General features: G+C 42.8%; 1 protein-coding gene across 1 annotated transcript in view; it reads right to left on the reverse strand.

Annotated features, from left to right (window-relative positions):
* The window catches only part of HEATR4 (HEAT repeat containing 4), a 68,576-nt gene that overhangs the window by 7,877 nt on the left and 38,179 nt on the right, over nucleotides 1-22,520 (reverse strand). Inside the window, exons 8-16 of the mRNA XM_077818768.1 lie at nucleotides 22,087-22,247; nucleotides 19,622-19,726; nucleotides 15,456-15,574; nucleotides 14,148-14,328; nucleotides 10,673-10,742; nucleotides 7,767-7,956; nucleotides 6,196-6,274; nucleotides 2,896-3,067; nucleotides 31-89 (exon numbers count right to left, since the gene is read on the reverse strand). Coding sequence (XP_077674894.1) covers nucleotides 31-89; nucleotides 2,896-3,067; nucleotides 6,196-6,274; nucleotides 7,767-7,956; nucleotides 10,673-10,742; nucleotides 14,148-14,328; nucleotides 15,456-15,574; nucleotides 19,622-19,726; nucleotides 22,087-22,247 — 1,136 coding nt within the window. The remainder of the gene's footprint in view (nucleotides 1-30; nucleotides 90-2,895; nucleotides 3,068-6,195; nucleotides 6,275-7,766; nucleotides 7,957-10,672; nucleotides 10,743-14,147; nucleotides 14,329-15,455; nucleotides 15,575-19,621; nucleotides 19,727-22,086; nucleotides 22,248-22,520) is intronic.

Raw genomic sequence — 22,520 nt, forward strand, 5'->3', positions numbered from 1 at the left:
AAATTCTGTTGTTTGCTACCTTACACTTACTGGTAAATTTGAATCAGGGGTCCAGATCGGAGAATCCATCCTGGTGGAACAGCTTTGACCTGGGTAGACAGATTAAACACTTTCTAAAGGATACGTACACAAGAAGTAGGTATATAGCCTGTCCACAATAGCATAGAATTAAACTTTGTTTTCCCAGCCATATTAGTGCCTCTGTAAGTTAGTTTTATATGTTCTTTACCTTTTATGCGATAAAATAAGGTGTAGCAGCCTATGATTCCTTTATAGCAGGGGTGGCCAAACCGTGGCTTGCGAGCCACATGAAGCTCTTACAGTTAAAGTAACGCTTGTGGAGCCCCCCCTCCCATTCTCCGCCTACCAGACTGGGGTCAGGGGGAGCTCATGGCTTCTGCAGTGGGGTGGTGGGGCTAGGGGACAACTAGAGACAACTGGTGCTTCTCTCCCCACAACAGCTTGAGTCACACCAATCCGTGCAGCTCCCAGGTGTTAGCTCCACATGGAGAGGCAGTGACAAACAGCTGGGAGCTGCAGGGAGGGGCCACTGCTTTAGCTGCATGGGGAGAGGCAGCCGCTATTTTGCTGCGGCTCTCCCTGCAGCTCCCAGCTGTTTGCCCCTGCCTCTCCGTAGGATCCTCGCTTGCCAGCTCCAGCAGCTGCCATGCAGGGGGTCTGGCAGCAGCATGTGACCAAGTTGGGCCAGCAAACCCTGGTAAAAATCTGGGGTCACATTCCCCCCGCCCCAAACATGTTGCTTCTGGCTTCTGCCTAGTGTGGGGGGGGAGGAGGGTCTCGGCGCTGCAAGAAGGTTGCGGTATTGGATTACATATATTTTTACACCTTACTTGCACTGACTTAGTCTCATTTACATCTACTGATTGACTTATGCATTCATCATGACATTACAAAGGACCTCTGAATTTCTCCTATGGTGTGTAGCAGACTATACTAAATATGCACAAGCTTGTAACCTTAGATGTTAGCCGGTAAGAGTAAGAAGATACTATTAGCTTTTTATTTTAGTCTTACTCTGCGTTATCTGTAAAACCTTAGAAATTTGAAAAGTAACACCCTTGTTCCTGGTATCTCTCCTTTTTCTATTTAGTAAAGAAACACTCCTCTTCTCCCCACACCATCGCTAAGAGTGGAGAATTTTTTCACATGGTAGCATCATCACTGATGTTTGTGTAGTACTGGAAATAAAGTAGCTGCTGCAACACCAGTAGAAAGAGCTCAAATTTTTTGCTGGTGCTAAGACAATGATAGGTTCTGGAAATGACAGAAATTAATTTTTTGATGATGAAATATTTTGTGGCTTTTTTTTTTTTTAATGATTAAGCATTTTGAATCCAGATAAACCTCCTCATTAGTTCAAATGTGGAGCCCAAAGTACTACACAGTTTATAAATTTCCTATTGTTGGGTGAATTGGTTAACCAATGTTTGCATCTAGCAAATGTGAGTGCAGTCAAATCTATTTCACATAAGGTAGAATTGACACAGCTTAACATAAGCATTAATGTAATGTAAACACCTAGAACGTGCTGTTGATTATGATAATTTTAGTACTGAAATGACAAAGACCAATCCAAATTTTTCTCTCACTGTACTGCTGGTATTGTCCCAGCGTAATTCAGAGCACAGGGACACCCCGCATTTATCCAAATTTCATCTTTGTTTGCCCTCTAGCCCCCACATAAAGACTGTGTAAAGTGGGAGTGACAGGTTTCTCTGACTGATAGGTTTCTGGGTTCTGTTGATCTTGTAGTCAGTACTCTAATGGCAAGCCTAATACGATCATTGTAGGGAAAAGGGTCATTGGGATAGGGGAAGGAACCCACTTTTTATTGACTTGTTAGCACCATGAAAATTGTGGGACTTTGAGTTTGTCTCCTTCATGGTAGCACATCACTTGGGTCTTGTCAGATGGCCTGATCCCTCTGACCATTCCCTGTCCACGCTGTCAACCTTGTCCTAATCCTCAAACCCACTTACTCAGCAATACTCAGATATGAGTGAGGAAACTCTTGACAGATCTGGGTTCTGTTCCAGCTTCTGTAAAGCGGGTGGATAGTGAAGAAGCCTCACTGTCAGCAACTTCTTTCTATAAAGAAGAGATTTATATGGATGGCTCCTTGTCTCCCTTCCTAATGACACTGGCAGTTTCCCTTCCACACACCAGAATCTTTTTACTCAGCACACGCTACTCTCCTGACTGAGAAGTGCTTCTGTATGTGTTCTACCCAACACTGCACTAACGAGTTGTAGTAGGAAGTCAGTGTTCTGGCACTAGTGGGTAGGGAAACAGCCATGGGTCTCCACGCCTCTAGCTCCAGGTCTCTGTATGGAAACTGAACACTTCTGAATGACACCCGTTCCGTTGCAGATCCTTAATCCTTGGCCACAAGAAAGTTAGACTCGCAAGCAACCTACTCCTACTTGCACCACTGGGACAAGCTCCAGAACAGACTTCGTGCCAGTGTGGAGTATCGTTCCCTGTCCATGCCAGAACATACCCGGGCATCCCCTGTCACACCAAGGGTTGGATTGTGGGGAGCAGCTAGTGTAGTGTAGCTAGGAGGTGACGGAGAGTTTTCCCTATGCAAGGAGAATTCTCTACTGACTAGCTCCAGCCATTTGAAAGCCAAGCAGTGCAAGGTAGCCTTAGCAGCCCAGAGAATTTTTTAATGACTGAAATCAAGTTTTATATCCTTTGCATCTACAACTCTCCTATCCTTTGAATGATATGCAGTATCTGCTGGGAGAGCTATTGAATGATATAACCTCCTCCCACCGAATAAGTAACTCAAAAGACTGGTATGATCTCTTCTGAAAGGAAGTGATCCATGTAACACATCCCTTCTAATCCATACACACACACACACATTACCAGAGAAAGTGGATCCAAGGACAGCTATGAGGTTCTGCAGTATATCCTTGTGGGCAGAGCTATGCTCCTTTGCATGATAGATTCGGTTGGCTTCCTGCCACAAATGACCTATAATCTCTTCGAGTTTCAGCAGTTTCCGGGTCACCAAGTCCTTTTGGCTTAGCCTGGAAATCTGGATAAAAAATGCGGAACAGGAGACCAGTTAGTCTGATGATAAGTCTTCAAATTCTTAATTGCAAAATTTGACTCGAGTGGCATGAGCAATTTTGGGGGGCAGGCAAATAGCAATTAGTTTTTTCCATTATAAATCATGGTAAAGGGGTGAACAAGCATATTTTTTGGCTGGACTGTTGAATCTTGCAAGGTTATTTTCATTAAGTCCTGGAGCCAGCAGCTTGTGAGTAAGCACAGTGGATAGTTCTGAGTATCTTTTGTGAAAGTGTGAGCGCCACATTTTCTTGCCCATAAGAAATTCAGTTGCTCAATCAGAAAAATAAAAGTGTATTAAATATGGGACAGAGGGCTGCTATAGTTGCCACTCCCTACAAGGAAAATCCACGAATGATACGTTTTTTGCTCGTTTGGATGGAAAAGCTAATTATGTAAGGCTTCATATATTGCACAGGAAACTAGATAAAAGTTTTGGCACACTGGGCCGCAGACTGGAATTTCTGGAGCAGCTCCAGATTAAATTAACAAGAATGTCCATTCAAAACATAACATGAAAATAAATGAAAACACATTGCTGTCATCCTTCTATTGTTTAGATATTAATTTCAGTTTTTTGCTTGGTCCTTAATTTTTCAATATGCAAATAGTGTTTGTATTGCCAAAGCACAGCTGCTTTGTAGAAGTTGTTAGGGGAAGCTGTGTATGCGACAACTGGAGTTTTTGACACTTTGGAGATTATGGAATAAGCACACTGGCACTTCTGCAATAACATCCTGCTAGACTGTGATACACTAAGGCTATCTCTACACTGGCACTTTTGTTAGTAAAACTTTTGTTGGTCGGGGTGTGAAAAAACACACACCCCTGACCAACAAAAGTTTCACGATAAAAGCGCCAGTGTGGACAGCCCTGTAACAGAATATCTCAGTGGCTAGCACATCCTCCTGAAAGATGTGGCAGACTCCTGTTCAAATCCTCTCTCCTCTGGCGGACGTGGGAAATGAACCTGGGTTTCCTACATCCCCGGAGAGTGCTCTAACTACTACTGGGCTGTTATAAGATGGACACCACTATTGCTGCCTACCGGATCAAAGCCCACAGGGGAGATATGCATTCCTCTGCCTATCTGGTTAGCTAGGAGATAGGATGCCTAGTGAGGTAGCAGTGTGCACGCCCAAAGACAGCTGGGGAACTTTTACAATGAGTTTAGATGCATACAGGGTTAGGCAGCGGCTGAGCAGGGGTTTGGTGGATCACGGTGGCACCAAAAACTGAGACTTAGGTGCCTAAATCTGGGGTTTAGGTGCCAAGTCCCTTCATGGATCTGGGCATTACTCCCCACTTAGTCTTGTTGACTTCTATAGACCTACTTATGCTGTAAGTGCAAGGTACTGTTCAGCATGGGTAAATTTATCACAATCTGGCCCAAACTGATCAGCAGTGAAACAGCCAAAAAAATGGTCATTTAAATGGTCAGCTTGAGGTTTCAGAGTCAATACCCTAATGAGATGAATGGGGCAGCTCAGACTTTTCTTAGAGCTATTTGTACAGGATGACTACAGACCCAGGAAGACAACACTGCATTGGGTACATTCAGTAGATGTTTGAAAGGTTTTCATTGCAAGTTCAGATTTTAGAACACATCTGCAGAATACAGCAGTGGTGTAGCTAGGAGTGGAAATCTGGGTGGGCCCCAACTTTCGGGTGCACAGGCAATGACACACTGTGCTAGCTCAGCTTCTCCCCTGACACCACGCCCTCTTCCTAGCCCTGGTGCCCCCAGACACAGGGCTTCACCTGCTGAGCTGGGCACGCACATGAGGCGGCTCAGAAAATGGCAAGGCAGAGCTGCCGAAGCTTAGATTTCTGAAGGGCAGGCACATAGCTCTGTCCTGGATTTCAGGTGTCCATGTGACTCTCTGGACCGCTGTGGCAGCACTACACCCCTACTCAGATTTGGGTGGGCCTGGATGCTGAGTGGGTGGGCCGTGGCTCACCTAGCCCCACCTGTGGCTATGCCCCAGGGGGAAAAGATGGAATGATGAAGTACAGCCACATATTACACAGGGCCCTGAATATATGCTGGACTACATATAACTAGGAGAAAGCATTATTTGACAATTTAAAAAGAATCCCCATTTTTAAGGAGGAAAATGAGAAATATTTTATATTCAGTTCTTTCTGAATGTGGTTGTGCCTAATGTTAGATAGAATACTGTATAATGCACATAGTATGAGTGATCACATGCACCTGGGACAGAGACTTGAAATTCTTCTCTGTGCTGACTTCTCCCTGAAGCAATACTTAATATTCCAATTCTGAGAAGCGGTCAGTAAATTAATCCAAGGCTGCAGTGTGATATGATGATAAAAAAAGGCCAATGCAGTCTTGAGCTGCAGATGCTCATTATGTCACAGTGAGACTTTATCCACGTTAGATCTTATTCCCCCACCTAAGTGATGTCATTTACTATCTCTTGACCAAGCTCTAATGCAGGAGTGGCCAACCTGAGCCTGAGAAGGAGCCAGAATTCACCAATGTACATTGCCAAAGAGCCACAGTAATGTGTCAGCAGCCCCCTAACTGCTCCCCCAACCCGCCCCCAGTGCCTCCCACCCACTGGCAGCCCCATTGATCAGCGCCTCCCCCTCCCTCCCCGCACCTCCCAATCAGCTGTCTTGTGGCATGCAGGAGGCTCGGGGGGGGGGAGGGGAAGAGGGGGAAGAAGCGAGGGCACTGCAGACTCAGGGAAGGGGGCAGGAAGGGGTGGAGTGGGGGCAGGGCCTGTGGCAGAGCCAGGGGTTGAGCAGTGAGTACCCCCCGGCACATTGGAAAGTTGGCGCCTGTAGCTCTAGCCCCAGAGTCGGTGCCTGTACAAGGAGCCGCATATTAACTTCTGAAGAGCCGCATGTGGCTCCGGAGCCACAGGTTGGCCACCCCATGGAACATCCATCCTCTAGCTGAGATGGTGACACCTCCTTCCCCTCAAATTTATTAGCTCTGTGTGTGGGGGAGAGAGATCAGTTGCCTTCTAACCATCTCTAAATATGAAGTTGTATTCCCCTATCTTCCAACCAAAAGCCCTGAGCACATTTCCTCTATGAGCTGGGCTCTCAATGTCTCTTCACCTCATTCTTGATCTTCTGAATCATTTCCTGTTCCTCTGTATGTTGAAAATTGAGAACCTTCACAGCTTTATTCATTTCCCTAAACAGAAGTGATAAAAGACTTGTTACTTACGCACAGCAGAAGCTTGAAGAAAAAGCAAGAGCCACAAAAAGCAATGAAGTTCACATGCTACCTGGGAACCAGCCAAGTCTTCCAATCTGTGCTGCCTTCTCTCATTTGCCTCACATATACATGTGAAGCGGTACAAGCAGCAGCTATCACTGTGAGCTGATGAAGGAAGGGATAGTGTTCCCACATTGGCATGGGTTGGCCCACCAGTTGGTCCGGGCTTCAGAGGATTGGCGGGGGAGCGAGTACAGAATTGCATAGAGGTAGTAGATGAGTGAGGGGAGCAAGGTGGTAAGATAACCAGCGTTAAGGATTTGTTAAGTGCTGCTAGAAGCAGTGTTAGTAACTCAATACATATATATTTAAAAATGTGATTTAACAAACATATTTAAGGATCCCCCCTCTCTTTGCATTGGTACTGAAGCAAAGTCGTAGCATGTTAGGGGACATGATGCTGGGGCACACTTTCAGATGAGAAGTAAAACTGATGATCTTGACCACTTGTGGCCCTGATCTCAGTTACATAGGTATAGCTATGGTGTAACTATTGAAGCCAACAGAGTCACACTAATGTAAAACTGGCATCAATGAAAACAGAATAGGACCCTGGTCTTTAATGATCTGATAGCATCTTTTGTCAGCACAACTTAATAGAGAGATTTTCCTATACTTACCTTCCTGTTTGAGCCCTCAGAATATACCAGTGACTACTGTGACAATCATTTATATGAAAAAAAAATCAATATTGGGAAAATCTTTTTTGCTTCATTTAATGTTGGACAAAGACAATAGCTGACACCATATGACTTGCCAACTCTCCCCAAACCACTAGCAAGTGCTCCATGGACCAAAGTTCAAGAATCATGGAATTGGGGTATTGATAGTCTGTCTCACTTGAGAAGTTATGTTCAAATAGAAAAGTCTGCCCAATCCTCCCTACTTTAGTAAGACATCCAACATCAAGTGTGGAATGGGCTGGACAAGCTGAGTGAGAGGAGGGATTTAATTATGGTACCCATGGAACTATCTCCAGAAGTCTTGGCAGATATTGAGTCTAAGAGCTTCATGAAGTGGGTATGGGGAGTTGGAATAGTGGTGTGACAGAACACTTGTGCCTCCTTCAATCTTCCCCCAACCCCAGCTGACAAATGTCAGCTGCTTTGAAAGGTAGGTTTTAGAGACAGTAAGAGAAGGGTTAATGTGTGGGTCACTAAATTAGTCTTTAGAAACCTCTTAGCAATTGACTAAAGGAGCATCTTGGGAGGAAATTATATGTTGCACCATCCCTGCTATGTTGTGAGCATGCAGGGTTTATTAGGAAAGAAAGCAGCATCCCTCAGAAGGAAGGAGAGCACACTGCATATGCTTAGAGCCCTGGGGAGTATCCACTGACAAAACCATAATGAGAGAGGGGCTTTATTTTGCCCTGAGCATGTTTTCCTTTTGAAGCCTAGCTACTTACTCTCTGACCATCTCATTTGGCTCCAGAATCAACCTCTCCAATAAGATGGCCCGAACACTTTCATCCTGCAGCTGGAGGGTGACGATGCTACGACAGGCCTCTCTTCGTACTCCAGGTTCCTCCTCATGATGAACAGCCCAAAGAAGATGATGTTTCAGCTGGGGGGTCACATGGCCTATTTGGCCCAGTGCTGCCATAAAAGGGGAAATCAAGCGCTTTTCTTTGTTTTAATTTTTTCATGCCGGGGTTTGGTTGTGTTAACGGATGCGCTTCTCTCTATTTATTGGGATTGCTAATGGCTTCCTGCTTGTGGAATCTTAGGAACAGAGCATTTGTCAAACAGGGCAGAAGAAACCTCCAACAAGTAGCTAATAGATTGTGCTACAGACAAACGTTAAAAAACAAAAACAAAAAAAACCCCAATGTGCTTTGTCAATTGTGCAGTGTTGCTTGGGAAAGGAGAAGAAGTGGGGACTCTTTGCTTACCTCTGTAACAACCAGCTTATATCCTGAAGCATGGAATTTGATTACACCTATTTTAGCCTTACACCCACCTACAAATATCACCATCATAATGTTATCCCATTCTTTTTAGAAATCCAGTCACAGTTTGATGTGTTCACATTCTATGGTATCAAAATCTCCAAGAATCTAGGGTGCTGAAAGTAACATTTAAAAACATTTGTTCTAAATTTATTGCTTTCTAATTTTAAATTGAGTGGCTGCCTATGGGAAGGAAGTTCTAAGATAATAATACAATATGTAAATAATAGGCTGCCGAGATACAGAAAAATGAGGTGTTCGGGGATATGTAAAATACACCATTTTGACATTGAGTATAGTGGTCAAAAGGCTCAGCATCCTCCGTGTCTAAAAATTGCATCTAGTGCAACCATAACATCATAGCTGTGTTATGTATTTCCCAGAGACGAAGGATTTTCCAGTGGTTAGGGCACTAGACTGGGATTCAGGAGATCTGGGTTCAATTGCTTGATCTGCCACAGACTTTGTGTCTAACTTTGAGCAAGACACTTAGCCTCTTTGTGTCTGTGTTGTGAGGATAAATACATTCAATATTGTGAGGCACTCAGACACTTCGGTAATGGGGATCACTACTTAGGACAGACAGATGTATGCACCCCAAATCACCACCAGCCCATGGAAAAACCCAAAGTTATCCTGGAATTGTCCTCTCTGGTTTGAAGGATTGTACATTTTTGTTCCCTCACAACTCTATGGATCTGGGGGCGGGGGCACATAAGGAAGGGACCCTGCTTCAGTGTGAAAATAGGAGGAGTTTGCCTGCAGGGTCTGCTGCTGCTGCTCTTCTGGCTCCCTCTCCCTGGCAGCTGCCATTGCCCCAGGGTGATATGCTTTTGATGGCTGGAGTTAGATAATCTGCAGCATTGAAGATTAACTGAAGTGTTGTTGTTTTTTTTAAAGGTTTGTGGGCTCATCTTGTATCTAACTGTAGTGACCTGCAGTAAATCCAACTTGCACTCTACATCACACAGATGTATGTATCATCATGGCCAAAGGATTGGGTGCAATCTTCTAACTAGCCTGAGGTGGAAGAAGGCATTTTTTGCAGATGTAGCTCTTTGAGCCTCTGGTATCAATAAGGAGCCCGAGGCTGCAAACTGATTTGACAATCTAGTGGCAGACAGCCTCAATAGACGGGGATGGGATACTAACTCTTCAAAATGTTTCCTTCTTCCATGCAATATCACCTCCATCGTGCCTGGGTTCAGCTTCAGCCAGCTGCCTTTTAGCCAGGCACTGGGATAGTTGGTGTTATTTGCATCCAGGTGAAGGAGATGTAGAGCATGGTTCTTTCTGTGTATTGTTGGCATTTGAGACCTGAGACATAGATCCTCATGCTTCCCCTCTTGGCTTCATGTAATGATGAAAAAAGAGAGGAGTGGGGAATAGAACTCTGAGGAACCCGACAGGTGAGCATTCTAGAAATGGAGGAATAATCACACATCACCATTTTCTGGGAGGTGTCTGGAACAAACGGAAGCCACATAAGCTCTCTTTGTCTGTTTCCCCATCTACAATATGGAGATAGTACTTGCCGTAGGGTTGCAAGACTTAATGAATGTTTGTTATGTTCATTAAGGATTTGGGCCTTAAAGGTATTTAAGTTCCTAACTTCCATTGACTTTGATGGAAGTTAGGAGCCTAACTACCTTTGAGGATCTGGGCCAAAGCTCCGCAGAGGAAAGCGAAGATAAAAGTATGAAGGATATTATCATTCATATGATTTTTTTTAGACTAATGCTTTCTGGCCCTGGCATATGCACAGTTTAGAATTCTCAGCCAGCAATAATATTGCTTCCTCAAGTCAATGTATTTTTAAAAACCAAAATAAATCTACCCAAGTCTTCTTCTGATGTTCTAAACCACTTAAAAACTTTCACAGAAGGGAGAGAGGGAGGATGCAAAGCAGACTGAGTTCATTTACTGAACTGGACCCTGATACTTAAATATTGGTTATTAAGGAATTTGGAGAATTGGAAGGATTGTTCCTCTTAGTGGATTGAGAAGTTTAGGGGTACCACTGTGCCCCATTTGCAAATCCACCAGTGAAGAAGCTTTTTCTCCTGGTATGGGATCCATGGAAGTAGTTACATTTAAAATGTTAAAAGCTACTATTTGCTGGCCATGTAGCAGAGGTTCAGAATTTGTGTACTTTGTTAGACTAATATTCTATTTCAAAGATACTGCTGTAGTATTTCTATTACCGTTAGAATTGTTGTCTGTTCACATGTGCCATGTCTGACATTAAAGTTGCAAATTTTGAAACCTTAAATATTATTTAAAAAACTAAAATATTAAAATCCTCACAGTAAACAAAAAATATCCTATTAAAGCAACAAGTCTTCACCAACTAACTACAATACCTCTGATGGCAAAAGCCTTGATTTTCCAATGAGGGTCAGTCTGCATCATCTTAAAGAGGCACGTTAGCACCTGAGGTGGAAGGATATAGCTGTTAGGAGATATTATCATCATGCTTTATTATTTATATAGGATCATATAAATGTGTGATACTATACAGGATGTGACCCACACCAAATAATGAACAAGTCACTGTCCTAAAGAGCTAACAGCCTAAAGGCACAAGTGAAAACAATACCGGACAGAACACACATACAGTTATACAGGGTAGAGATGGTGATTTGGAGAGAAGAGCCAGAAGACCCCTCCAAATGGGTTGTATTTCAGGGGCATACCAGGTTTGTGTTCATGAGGGATGGCGAACAGTGTGACCTCATGAGTGTTTTAATTTCTACAGGCAGTCACTTATTCTAGTAAAAGCCCGCATGGCCCTCCAGATCCGGCACTGCTTCCTGCAGAATCCAGTACCTGCCTGAATAGTGCTAGAATTATCAGTCTGGTTTATTTTCCCTGTTTTAATTTGCAACTGAAGGCCATCACCTGCATTTGACTTTACAGCAGGGCACACACATACTGTACCGAGAGCCTCACTTCCAGGCTTCTGCGCCAGGTTCTAACCAGGGACTGCAGAAGTGAATGCAAACCTGAAAAAATGATGATTTTAAAAGTTAATCAAACTTTTCCAAGCCTTGAAGAAGTTCCTGTTTGATTAGTGTTCTGGGTGAAGGTTTGTGTAGGTGGGGTGAGAGGAGGCAGTTCTTTTTGGCACAAAGAGATTCATTGTCCACTAGATCCATTTTATGTACCTGTGGGCAGATTCCCAGCATGCATGTTCAGAACCAATATTTTGGAGATACATGGTTTTCTCTATTCCATATGGGAGGAAATATTCACAACCCACAATAATTTGACTCTTCAGCACCCTCAGTCCCCATCATTTTGTAAGCTAGAAGCCTGCATCCCAAGAAAGTGGAAAAAATTCAAAGGCAGGAGTTGGAGACAAAGCTGGATGAGCAAGCATCTCAGAGAGGTGATTAAGAAAAAGCTGAAAGCATACAGGGAGTGGAAGATGGGAGGGATCAGCAAGGAAAGGTACCTTATTGAGGTCAGAACATGTAGGGATAAAGTGAGACAGGCTAAAAGTCAAGGAGAGTTGGACCTTGCAAAGGGAATTAAAACCAATAGTAAAAGGTTCTATAGCCATATAAATAAGAAGAAAACAAAGAAAGAAGAAGTGGGACCACTAAACACTGAGGATGGAGTGGAGGTTAAGGATAACCTAGGCATGGCCCAATATCTAAACAAATACTTTGCCTCAGTCTTTAACAAGGCTAATGAGGAGCTTAGGGATAATGGTAGGACGACAAATGGGAGTGAGGATACGGAGGTAGATATTACCACATCCGAGGTAGAAGCCAAACTTGAACAGCTTAATGGGACTAAATCGGGGGGCCTGGATAATCTTCATCCAAGAATTTTAAAGGAACTGGCTCATGAAATTGCAAGCCCATTAGCAAGAATTTTTAATGAATCTGTAAACTCAGGGGTTGTACCGTATGATTGGAGAATTGCTAACATAGTTCCTATTTTTAAGAAACGGAAAAAAAGTGATCTGGGTAACTACAGGCCTGTTAGTTTGACATCTGTAGTATGCAAGGTCTTGGAAAAAATTTTGAAGGAGAAAGTAGTTAAGGACATTGAGGTCAACGGTAAATGGGACAAAATACAACATGGTTTTACAAAAGGTAGATCGTGCCAAACCAACCTGATCTCCTTCTTTGAGAAAGTAACAGATTTTTTAGACAAAGGAAATATGGTGAATCTAATTTACCTAGATTTCAGTAAGGCATTTGATACTGTGCCACATGGGGAATTATTAGTTAAATTGGAAAAGATGGGGATCAATAGGAAAATTGAAAGGTGGATAAGGAATTGGTTAACAGGGAGATTACAGAGGGTCATATTGAAAGGTGAACTGTCAGGCTGGAGGGAGGTTACCAGTGGAGTTCCTCAGGGATTGTTTTTGGGACCAATCTTATTTAATCTTTTTATTACTGACGTCGGCACAAAAAGTGGGAAGTGCGCTAATAAAGTTTGCGGACGATACAAAGCTGGGAGGTATTGCCAATTTAGAGAAGGACCGGGATATCATCATACAGGAGGATCTGAATGACCTTGTAAACTGGAGTAATAGTAATAGGATGAAATTTAATAGTGAGAAGTGTAAGGTCATGCATTTAGGGATTAATAACAAGAATTTTAGTTATAAACTGGGGACGCATCAATTAGAAGTAACGGAGGAGGAAAAGGATCTTGGAGTATTGGTTGATCACAGAATGACTATGAGCCGCCAATGTGATGTGGCCATGAAAAAAGCTAATGCAGTCTTGGGATGCATTAGGTGAGCTATTTCCAGTAGAGATAAGGAGGTTTTAGTATGGTTATACAAGGCACTGGTGAGACTTCACCTGGAATACTGTGTGTAGTTCTGGTCTCCCATGTTTAAGAAGGATGAATTCAAACTGGAACAGGTACAGAGAAGGGCTACTAGGATGATCCGAGGAATGGAAAACCTGTCTTATGAAAGGAGACTCAAGGAGCTTGGCTTGTTTAGCCTAACCAAAAGAAGGTTGCGGGGAGATATGATTGCTCTCTATAAATATATCAGAGGGATAAATAATGGAGAGAGAGAGGAATTATTTAAGCTCAGTACCAATGTGGACACAAGAACAAATGGATATAAACTGGTCATCGGGAAATTTAGACTTGAAATTAGATGGTTTCTAACCATCAGAGGAGTGAAGTTTTGGAATAGCCTTCCAAGGGAAGCAGTGGGGGCAAAAGATCTATCTGGCTTTAAGATTAGACTCGATAAGTTTATGGAGGAGATGGTATGATGGGATAACATGATTTTGGCAATTAATTGATCTTTAAATATTCATGGTAAATAGGCCCAATGGCCTGTGATGGGATGTTAGATGGGGTGGGATCTGAGTTACTACAGAGTGAATCTTGCCCATATGCTCAGGGTTCAGTTGATCGCCATATTTGGGGTCGGGAAGGAATTTTCCTCCAGGGCAGATTGGAAGAGGCCCTGGAGGTTTTCCGCCTTCCTCTGTAGCATGGGGCACGGGTCACTTGCTGGAGGATTCTCTGCTCCTTGAAGTCTTTAAGCCATGATTTGAGGACTTCAATAGCTCAGACATAGGTGAGAGGTTTATTGCAGGAGTGGGTGGGTGAGACTCTGTGGCCTGCATTATGCAGGAGGTCAGACTAGATGACCATAATGGTCCCTTCTGACCTTAATATCTATGAATCAAAAGTGAGTGATGCACGTAAGTACATCCCATCTTGAACAAGGGAACACAGAAATTAGAATTAGCATTAATAAAGGAAAGAAATCTTTTTTTCCTTTGGGTTCAGGATCTTTATCAGGCTTTTTTTTTTTTATTTTTATTTTTAAACACTCCTACTTACCATTTCATCTTTGATCCTGAGTGCTCCAGCGGTAAGGCAAGCTTCTCTCCGGACTGCAACAAAGTCATTGGAGAAGCACTGAAGGAAGCCCGGAAGCAACTTCGCTGTCATAAGCCGTAGCCAGCCAATCAATGAGAGCGCTTCCACCTTCATCCGGCAATCTCCTCTGTTCAGCTTCACCCTGAGAGCACAAAGGAGTTTTAAATAAGCAACTGCTGGGCCTGGTCTGCATGGTCCAGACAGATGCACACAAAAATGGGAGGATTATCCTGACTGAGCAAAGCCCCTGAGACTCATTACATCCCTATTCAAAGGTTCCTCTCCTGTCACTGCTCATTTAAAAAAAAAAAAAAAAAGACTCAGCCCTTTAGTCCCACTGTAATGAGTCCCAAAACTCCAGGGGTCACTCCATGTAACAGACCTATATTTAAACACTTCACATAGAATCAGGCCTGTTGTAGCACTGGTTATGCCCAGTGTGAGCATTCACAGACTCCTTACTGCTGGCAAGTGTATTCTCTGAGTATAGAAGATCTGCCTGTGAATACTTACCAATATATTCACGTATAACCCACACATAAACTGGACAGAGCCCATCATTTTGTAAGATAGAATCTAACAAAAGTGAGTGATTCATGTTAGTGGGCTCCACAAAACTTGCCCACAAAACTTGCTCCTCTCTCTTTTCAGCTGCTGACCCATGACTTGTCTGACTTTCAATGTTGCCTTGGGTCCCATAGTTTTCTTTTCAGCCACTGGATTGGTTATTCCCCAACTCTACCATCACCTTGCTCTCTCATGCTTACCGATCAGGGTGGTAAGTGGATCAATATAACTGATCTACAGTGCTAGGCCCCATTATAGGCTGAACCCATGTTAGTGGGCTGAAATTTTAATGTAAATATCTTATGCACAAGTATATACAGTAACTGCTTTCCCATGACAGTTTCTAGGTAAAGTCAGGAACAGATGTACACATGCAAAAGGATGCACTTGCAATTATTATGGCTGTAATTGTAAATAAAGAAGACCCTAAATACAGTATGTATTTGAAAGCCTGGTTACAGTCATACATTAGGATTACAGAATATGCCATAATTCCAAATTATACAGTGCTGTATCAGCCCTGAGGGTAGTCCATTGCTAATCTAGTGTCTAACTAGGTTCCACCATTTAGCAAAGGAAATACTAGTGCAATTGTTGCTAGGTAGTGCTACACTGATGGCACAAGTGACCAAGAAATTTGGGTGATAATAATTCAGAACTCCACTTCCCCATAGCAAAGCTACCAAGATGGTTAACTCTTACCTGAGCTGGTCATGGACTTCTTTCCCAAGCTTCATCTGCCCCAGTGCCAGGGCAGCTGCCTGGCGCACCTCCATGTTCCAGTCATTCCACATCAGCTGCGCAAGCTTGTTCTTCAGGTCCTATACACAAGATCATCACAAGGGCTGAGGTTGACTCACTGCAGCATTAATCAACCATTTGATTTGATTCCAAAGACACTACTTGAGGATGGAATTTTCCAAAGGGCTCGGCACGGACCTAATTCTGCTGCCATTGAAGTGAATGGTGGAACTCATATTGGCCTAACTTTGTTCCCATTGAAGTCAGTGGGAATTTTACCATTGACTTCAGTGGAAGCAAAATTAGGCCAACACTGGGTGCTTTACAAATCCCACCCTTAATGCACTGCCTTCCAACAGTATGTGGTGAAGTCTGAGTCTATCCATGCTCACACTGGCCAAGAACCCAAGGGCCACACTTGGAACTCAGTCTTGCAGGGTGGTGAATGTCCAGTTCCTATTGACATCAGCATTAGGTCTCAAGTTTGATTGTGTCAAAAATAAAACCCCAATATGTTGGGAAACATTAGGAAAGGAATAGATAATAAGATAGAAAATATCATATTGCCTCTATATAAATCCACAGTACGCCCACATCTTGAATATTGTATGCAGATCTGGTCGCCCGATCTCAAAAAAGATATTGGAATTGGAAAAGGTACAGAAAAGGGCAACAAAAATTATTAGGGGTATAGAACAGCTTCCATATGAGAAGACATTAATAAGACTGAGACTTTTCAGCTTGGAAAAGAGACGACTAAGGAGGGATATGACAGAGGTCTATAAAATACTGACTGGTGTGGAGAAAGTAAATAAGTGTTATTTACTCCTTCTCATAACACAAGAATTAGGGGTCACCAAAGGAAATGAATAGGCAGCAGGTTTAAAACAAACAAAAAGGAAGTATTTCTTTACACAATGCACAGTCAACCTGTGGAACTCTTTGCCAGAGGATGTTGTGAAGGCCAAGACTAACTGGGTTAAAAAAAGAACAGGATAAGTTTATGGAGGACAGAGCCCATCAACAGCAATTAGCTAGGATAGACAGGGATGCAAAACCATGCTCTGAAGTGTCCCTAGTCCCTGTTTTCCAGAAGCTGGGAAGGGTGACAGGGGGATCACTTGATAATTATCTGTTCTGTTCATCCCCTCTGAATCATCTGGCATTGGCCACTGTCGGAAAACACAATACTGCTCTACATGGACCTTTGGTCTGATGTAGTATGGCCATTCGTATATTTGCTAGCACTTGGTTGATGACTAGAAACTTCTGGTTAAATTCCATTCCCCGCCCTGCCTCAAAAAACAAAAACAAACCCTCTGCAGTTGATTGCCTTGTTCTCAATTATACAGGCAGAATGGGTCCCTGGCCACATTTTATTTATCAATTTTGAAACTTGTGCCTACCACATAAGTCCCTAGGCATTGAGTAAAAGACGTAACAGCACTTTGACTAAGCTCCTGAAAATAGACTGTGCACACCTTTAACATTCGCTATAGCTGGTCAGAAATTTTCCAGCAGAACGTTGTTTAAATCTATAAGTAAACAGACTATTATTATTGAAAAAGCCATTATAACTTGCTTTAGCAACACAAGTCACTGTGTACCAAACACTGAAGAATTAATCACCATTCCTGTTATAATGAACACACTTTTATAAAATTAAATCTGAGTTCTTCTAGTCAATGGATTGCATAAAAAATAAAAAGGGTTGGATGTACACATAGCTGTACCAGCTCAGGATGGAATAATTATTTATTTGTATTACCCTAGTGCCTAGGAGGCTTAGTCATGGACTAGGACCCCATTGTGCTAGGTGCTGTACAGACACAGATCTCTATTCCTTCATGCTAATGCAATCATTCAGTGCAGAACTGAAAAGCCTTTCTTATGCAATTAGTCCCGAAGTTGGAGGAAAAAACATCAACACTTTTTGTGAAGTTGTGTTGATGAAAGTCATAACAAGAAATGATGCCTATTTCATAACAAACAAGGAAAAAAATTGTTGGGTTGTTTTTTTGGATCCTTCTGTTGCAGATTTTTTTGTTTTTGTTTTAAAATGCCAACAACAGTTTCTGAGCGGAAAACAGCATCCATATCTTGGCAACGAAGTAGGTGTTTTCCCTCCATATTTGATAACAGTAGCAAATTGGGTGTTGTTGGTTTGGCATCAGACATGTTGGCTTGTTGCCTGAATACACTAGGTGAGGTGATCCTTTAACAAGAGATAACATCACCATCATTTTGCTTAGATTAAAACACAATTTAGTTGATATTTTCTACTCTGCTATGTAAACTCTTCCATTTATAGAACATAAAGAGAAAGCTGCTTCCTTTAGCAGCAGCTGTCATGAAGAGCAGCATCCTGACTGAACTGTGTTAGCTGCCACTGAGAAGAAACTACTAGAAGCATGGGCAGTAAGAAGGCCCAGTCCTGCCCCTACTGAAGTCAGTGGGAGTCTTGCCACTGACTTTAAAAGGGAGCAGGATCAAGGCCATAAAAATCTGTGAGTAGTCAGTACAGGAGAGTCACAAGTGTGTATCTTTAACTTGCCCAGAAGGTGTCATTACAGGACAACTTCACGTTTGTGGAAGGTCAATAAAAGGATCCATTTTTTCTATATCTAAAATACACTCTGGTCATAGCAAGCCAGTTCCATTAGGACCCAATCATGCAAGATATTGTGCACCTCTTGAGAGCAGCTGAGCACCCTCCACTTGACTGACTTCAGTAGGAGTGGAGGGCGCTCAGCCTCTTCCAGGATCAGCCCCTTCAAACCACCAGGAAGAATTAAACTTTCCTTTTTCTTCCAAAGATCTTTGGACAAAGGAATTATCTAATTTTATTTGATGTTCATATTTGTATATCCCGCATTCTAAGTCTTCTATGGAATCAACTGTACCCAACAATGGTGTGTTTTTAGTGAAACACAATGAGGAAGACGGCCCCGGGGAAAATATTGATCAGGAAAAAATATTAAGTTGGTTGGGTTCAGCTACTTCCATTAACATGCCTTTCTCAAGCCTTCTAGGCCAATATGGAGATCCCCTCTTCCAGGTTACGGAGGACTAACTGGAGCGTCATACATACTGTCCTTTGTGTGTGTGGTGTTGGCAGGGGTTGCAAAAGAAGGTATCAATGAGTATTTGGATAATCAGGAAGGCGCTTAATCAGGATAGGTCGTCCACTGGACCCTCCTGATTAGAGGCAAATCCAGCCCTTCTTCCATGAGTGTGGAGGGCTCCCAGGCTATAGCGAAGCACGGCTGTGCAAGAGAGGGCTGGATGCACTGGGGGGTGGGGTGGGGGGGAGAGGTGTTGGAGGCGCAGCTGCCCCGCAGGAGCTCCCTGCATTCCAGCATAATGTGTAGTTATGTGTAGGAGGGGATGGGGCATGAGAAGCATGAGAAGCCCAGTGAAGTAGTAGAGTTGGAAGACCCACTACTACAAGATCCTTCCATTCCACCCTGGCAGAGCTGCATAAAAGGGTCAGAATCTACTGCACAGAATGTCTGTAGAGTTGTTCTGCAGACTGGGGAAGAGGAACCTTCTCCCCAGCTCCACATCTCACAGCAGCCACCTGTGTGTGAGAGGCCCCAGAAACAGGAATGGCCCAAATCTGGAGATAGTCCACATGCACGAGGAGGCAGATTTAAGCACTAATGTTAACTCTTAGAGTTTGGAATTTTTTGTCTTGCGAGTCCTTGATTTCTTGTCCCTAATACTAGTTTTTGCATATAATTTAAGTTATAGATCAGCAGAGAGAGAAGCTGATCTGATTGGTTGAAATACATAACAAGTCTGTTCTCTCAGCTTAGTTCTAAGGGAAAAGATGAGCCCTCACCTTGCTGCACTGAGTTCTTGATCTCCACAGCACAAGATTTGCAACACCCCAGTGTCTGAGGCCTCTTTGGAGACAGGCATTTGCTTCAGAAATTGACACAGTTACACAGATATAGGAGGCAGCCTCTCCAGCTTCTGAAGGGCAATTTGGGAAAGGCTTAGCCAGGTTGCTACTAGGAGGCACATTTTGTTGATGGAAAGGAGAGGAACTACTTTGAACAGCTGAAATATGCTAACAGACTTTGAAAGTCACTTATGTCTAGGGAGCTTGAGGCAAGACTTACCTGGCTTACATACCCACGGATACGAGAGAGCGCCCTGCAAGCCAAAATCCGATCTTTCCACTGGCAGCTGTTCAGTTTGGCTGCCAGCAGGGAGTAAACCAAGCTCTGGAAGAGGGGTAAGTTGTTTACAAACAGTGCAGGGTAAAACAAACACAGTATGAACTGGCATATCATCCAGATCACAAAGGAAGAGCTAGTGGCGAGGGCTCAGGCTCACCCAGAAGGGTCAAGGGTTGCCCACAGTATTTTATAGAAATGTTGCCTTATGCTACTTTGCCTAAGACTTTTGACTGACCCTTGGTTGGCTAGAGAGGGAAGGTTTTTATCATACACTGTATGGAAAAATCACCTAATAAAAAACCCCAATAAAGCCATCATGACAGATGAGAAGAGGATTTTGGCTTCTTTAGAAAGACCAAAGTGAGGGTGATGATAGAGGGTTAGAACTCTGCTAGAATCTCTTTTATTGTAAAGGAAGCATCATGGCCATGGCTCACAGACAGTTGGGGAAAGGAAATGATGAACCTTTGTACCTTTTAAGGCCTGGGAAATGAAAGCAGCAGAAACTTTTGCTGCGGGGAGTGACAGATGGATAAAGAACAAAATTGGTTTTTCAATTTAATTTACTTTTATTTTATTTTTTACTATATTTTCCTATCCAATAATAAATTACATTAAACGCAGAACCAAGAGACAAGTTGCTCCTGCTCTCAAATGACTGAGGCTATGTTCTACACTGCACACCTCTGCCTGCCCTCAGCCAGAGCCTTTCCCTGCTGCCAAAGTCTTTCACTATGGCAGGGAAAGGCTCTGACAGCTTCCTGGGTGGAGAAAGACTCAAGAAGTGGGAGATAGCAGGACACTACATTGCTAAAAATAGCAATGTAGACAGGGGAGGCACTCCTTGGGCAAGTAGAGAGCCCTGTAGGATACATACCCGGGAACTTACTTATAGGGTTCAGGTGTGTCTTTACTCGCCTAAACAGTGCCTCAGCATCTACACTGCTATTTATACTGGGGTGGATTTGATTTAAATCACTAGTCAGGAAGATTCGATTTAATCATGGATTTCTACACAAAACTGCATTCTTGTTGGTTGTTATAACCTTAATACATATTCTTCACAACTCAGAGATAGATGTAGGCTTCATTTTTAGAAGGTACACACTATACATTTTTAAACAGTGATTTATTTTGAAAACTTTTCAGATTAGTTCTACAGCTATATCAGAAAATAAATGATTGTTTGGTTATTTCATTTACCAAAGGTAATTGAAGCAGATATTTATGAAGTCATTGGGAGGTGAACTATCTCCAATTCAACAGGTTAATCATTAATATTTGGAGGATTTTCTTGCCATGCTGTATTAGGAGGAGAACATCACCAGATAGACATTTAAATTGTTTTATTTAACTAAAACAACAACGTTATGTATTCTGGATTTTTTCTTCAACAGCAAACATATAATATTTTAACAAAACAAGCATATGTCCCTCGCTTCTCACATTTATCTCCAGACTTCTTCTCCTTGTCCAGATCTATTCCGCCCCAACAATCTTCTATTCATTGAACTTTTTGAAACTTTGCACTTTTAGAGAGAGGTAAGGGATTGACTCTGTGTACACAAATTTGCAGAGGGACAATAGAGTTGAGGTCTGTTATTTCTCACCTCTATATAGTATTTATTTATTTTAAAACATTTTTGCTGTTAACAAGCATGTTACCTCTGGAGACACAAATCCACAGTTTGAGAATGGCAAAACTAAGCATCTCTGATGGTATCTTCTAGACTGAGCACTGAGTCCCATTGGGTAGATAGAAAGATTAACCTAAATAATAATAACCTATACAGAAGCCTGTGGAACCCCATAAGATTGGGTCCCTAATCCATGAACTATTGGAACTAATTTACAAAACTTTTCTTAAACATTACATGAATATATTGTCTCATATTATAGAATTAGAATTTATAATCCCTATTCCATGATGAGATATCTTTGAGCTAAAGTGTATCTTAGTTTTTTCCTCAAAAAGTATTTTATCAAAAAAATCTGATTTAAATTAAAAAAAAATCCGATTATTAAAAAAAAATAATTGACTTTTATCCACCCTTATTTATACCCACGCTTGGGGAGGGAATGCAGCGCTTGTATTCTACACACCGCTGAAAGGAGCATGCAGTGTAGACATACCCTGAGAAGACCTGAGATAGAGCTTTGAATAAAGAAAGAAATAAACCATAGCAGAACAGACTCTGCCCAGTCATTTCTTGTTGAGTGTGAAAGTCAACCCTGTGCAGAGGTTCAGGACAAGGGGTTAAGTGGTGCACAGGTCTTGTGCCGGACCTCTGTATGGGGTGAATTTCACCCAGGGAGATAGAGCCAGAAGGCAGGGCTGATCCCAGCCACACAGATCCTTCCTGTCTTTCTGTGGTGCTTCTCTCCTCCCCAGCAATGGTACCTACCGAGCATTCACTGAGCTGAGTTAATAGAAGACATGCCTGCTCCTCTGTGGTGCTGTCATTCTTATCAAACATCTGGGAAAGGATCTTCTTTACTACAGGGAAAGTGGCAATGCCCTCCAATGCCAGGCACTGTGCTGCTGCCCAGCTGTCTGCAGAATTACCTACCAACAAGGGGAAAGAGAGAGAGGAAGTTATTGTACAGCAGGATATATGAAGTCAATGCTCTTCCCGTGGTGCTTTCTTTAGTACATCTCAAAGCACTGAGAGTTCAACCCCCCGCCTCCCCCTCAATGTTCCAAACTGCCTTGTACACCAAGTTTGGGCAAAGCCCCAGGCTCTCACAGCCCAGGTTCTGCGGAGCTGGCAAGCAAGTAGTGATGAGGACAGAAATAGCTTATGCCACTCAACAGTGACCCCATGAGGCTGACTAAGCA

This window comes from Eretmochelys imbricata, chromosome 6 (genome assembly GCF_965152235.1).
Source record: "Eretmochelys imbricata isolate rEreImb1 chromosome 6, rEreImb1.hap1, whole genome shotgun sequence".
In the NCBI taxonomy this organism is placed as follows: Eukaryota; Metazoa; Chordata; order Testudines; family Cheloniidae; genus Eretmochelys; species Eretmochelys imbricata.